The 2,960-nt window shown below is 38.9% G+C and overlaps 1 protein-coding gene across 1 annotated transcript in view; it reads right to left on the bottom strand.

Annotated features, from left to right (window-relative positions):
* RIOK3 (RIO kinase 3) overlaps positions 1-2,960 on the bottom strand; it is a 26,668-nt gene that overhangs the window by 4,121 nt on the left and 19,587 nt on the right. The window contains exons 8-9 of the mRNA XM_011939327.1: positions 1,419-1,616; positions 1-103 (exon numbers count right to left, since the gene is read on the bottom strand). Coding sequence (XP_011794717.1) covers positions 1-103; positions 1,419-1,616 — 301 coding nt within the window. The remainder of the gene's footprint in view (positions 104-1,418; positions 1,617-2,960) is intronic.

Here is a 2,960-nt window from a genome sequence, read left to right as displayed (position 1 = left end):
TAATTTAGGGGCTGGAACTTGATCATGACCAATAAAAGACATAACTAAAATGTGTTTCTTCAGTAGTACAACTGTTGGACAAGGAATTCCAGCTCTCTGCATTCTATACAGAAAGAAATGATTCAGAATATACAGATCAGAAGGAGAAAAATGTCATTTATTCAGTAAATATTAATAAGGGCCTACAATGAGCTGGCACTATGTTCTACCCTGGTGACGTGGCAATACAAAGACAATAAAACACGGCCTCTACTCGTAGGGAGCTCAGGGACTGATGGAAATGACAGACAAGAGACAATTACAATGCAGCGTGACGTACACACTGGCAGAGGTACGGGTAGGAGCGATAGGAGCACACAGCACCAAGGATGGCTTATTAGAAGAAGAGGTAGGGAACAGGAATCAGCCAGATGAAGACAGTGCAAGGGAATGCAGGGAGGTGTTCAAGAGCACAGTCCATTTGGGGAATGTATATCAATCAACATAGCTGGATCTGTGAGTAGGAGGAAGAGCAATGTGGGCTGAGGCTGCAGAGACAGGCAAGCTCCACTATGGAACACTGTTTTTTAAGAAAGGCAGGAATTTCAGGAGCACAGAAAAGAGACTGGAGGACAGCAAGGCCTTCTAGAAAATTATTCTACCTGTAATTAATTCATTGAAAAAAATTTTTTTTTTTTGGAGACAAGGTCTCAGGAGTCTAATGCTTCCGGGTTGGTTTTGAACTCCTAGGTTCAAGCAATCCTCCCATCTCAGCCTCCCAAGTAGCTGGGAGTAGACGTGCACACCATGCCCGGCTTATTTTGGTGGGGAACTCTCAGTAGAAGAATTTTGAAACTGAGATATATGAATAATTGCTTCTGAAAGCAAACATCTTTAGAAAATAACAAACTAAAATTAAGCTTTTAATAGATTAAGGTAATGGAAAGGTTTTTAATGAGAAGGATTATTACTGAATTTCTTGGTTGATAAAACAAATTCCTTGATAGAAAATAAATTGCTTAGAAAATTCAGATACAAGTATAAAAATTTAAACAAAATGTAATTTGATTGGTAAGAACTTACTCCCACAAAATTAACAAATTAAATGTAACAAACATTTTCTGAAACAAAAAAGAAACCATTTTTTTAAGCTAAGCCTAATTGGATGCTGGAAGTTTTACTTCTTGATAAAAGCAATTTAAAAATGGCATTTAGATATATGATAAAGTGTCCAAGGCAGAAAAAGACCAGATTTCCCTCAAGTTTCATTGAGGAAAGAAAAAACAAAATGGCTTTTTCATCCTAAAAGTATGAATCGAGGTTATACACCTGGCCTTTCATTATTTCTATAAATGAATTTAAAAGAAAGCATGGATTTTTTTATCCTAACGCAAAAAGATATTTACCCAAGATTACATCTAGCACAATATTTTCTTTACCTTGCGAGATTGTGCATTTCTTTTTCTGCCCACATGCGGATGATCTTACGTGGATTTAGTTTACTGAAGCGATCTTTAAACCTGAAATCATCTTTAATATATTTGTCACGATTCTTAAACTCATTAAGGGTTGTTTTAAATACCTTGATGGCACATTCTGTAGGTATAACTTTACTATCTTCCTTTTCATCCTCCATGCTAAGTGGAAGAAAAAAATCAAGTCAGTACAAGTTGCCGGCTCACAAGTACAACAATTTCAACACAAAGATTCTATAACACTAAATTAGATCTGTCCTCTCTCAGTGTCAAGTCTTGTGTTTTAAGCCTTTAGGTTTTGGATCTTAATAAAGCCTTAGGTTTTGGTTTGATTTTTTAAATAAAACATACTTTCAAATAAATTGTCAACCAATTTTCAACCATCTATCACATAATGTTCTTCACTTAATGACTATGGAATCAAGCTTGAAATACAATGAAGACATATGCACTTGAAAATAGGCTACAGTCTTCCCGATATGGTTCAGGAGCAGAATTCAATAAAAGCAACAAATAAGACAGCTTTTTAAAAAATAACTCTTTCACTCCTAGCAGACATAAAGGTGAATGAAATGGTTCCTGCCCCACAAGTCTGTGAGAAGTGGCAGCAGAGAGTAAAAGTACATGAATAGGAAAGGCCTCTTTTCGTTGGAAAGATCAGGCAAGACTTCATGGCACAAGTGCCATGTGAAACAGAAACAGGACAATGGGCAGGATTTGAACAGCATGAACAAAAGCAGAGGCAGGAAACCACAGGACATGTCTGAGGAACAACAAACACTAGAGTTCGGACTCAGCTGGAGAGATAATGAAAATAAACTGGAGCTAAAGGACAGGACAGAGGCACGTCTGTGAAGAGCCTGGACAAATTCCTAGAGGTGATGGGGAGCTGCGAGGGTTTCTGTGTATGGCACTCTCAAATGCGTCCTTCATGAAGATCTAGTGAACGATACCATCAGCATGAGAGGGCACAGGGACAGGCTAGAGGTGTGAGGCGACTCAGGATGCTACTGCAATAGTCCCCCAGTAGTGAGCTTCAGTCATGATGGTGGCAGTGGGAGTGAAAAGGTGGATGGAATGAGAAACAATATTAATATTTACCTTTAAATATCTGATAGGATGTTAATCTGGGACAGAAAGGAACTGTATTTCCAAAGGACAGAATCTGAATCAAACCTCCTTCTGCACCATATTCTCCCGGCTGACTCCTCTTCCATCTAGTCTCAAAAGGTTCCAAGAAACCTCCCTTCTCTTCCCGGGCAATTTCACTTACCCCATGGCTCTAGATATCATCTCTATATAGATAACTCCCACGTTTCTTTTTTTTTTTTTTTTTTTGTTTTTTTTTTTGAGATAGTCTCACTCTGTCACCCAGGCTGGAGTACAATGGTACGATCCTGGCTCACTGCAACCTCCGTCTCCCAGGTTCAAGCTATTCTCCTGCCTCAGCCTCCTGAGTAGCTGGGATTAAAGGCACGCACCACCACGCCCGGCTAATTTTTGTAT

This window comes from Colobus angolensis, unplaced genomic scaffold (genome assembly GCF_000951035.1).
Source record: "Colobus angolensis palliatus isolate OR3802 unplaced genomic scaffold, Cang.pa_1.0 Scaffold18, whole genome shotgun sequence".
NCBI lineage: Eukaryota > Metazoa > Chordata > Mammalia > Primates > Cercopithecidae > Colobus > Colobus angolensis.
Note: the sequence above shows the minus strand (reverse complement) of the source record. Positions and strands in the feature narration are given on the sequence as shown.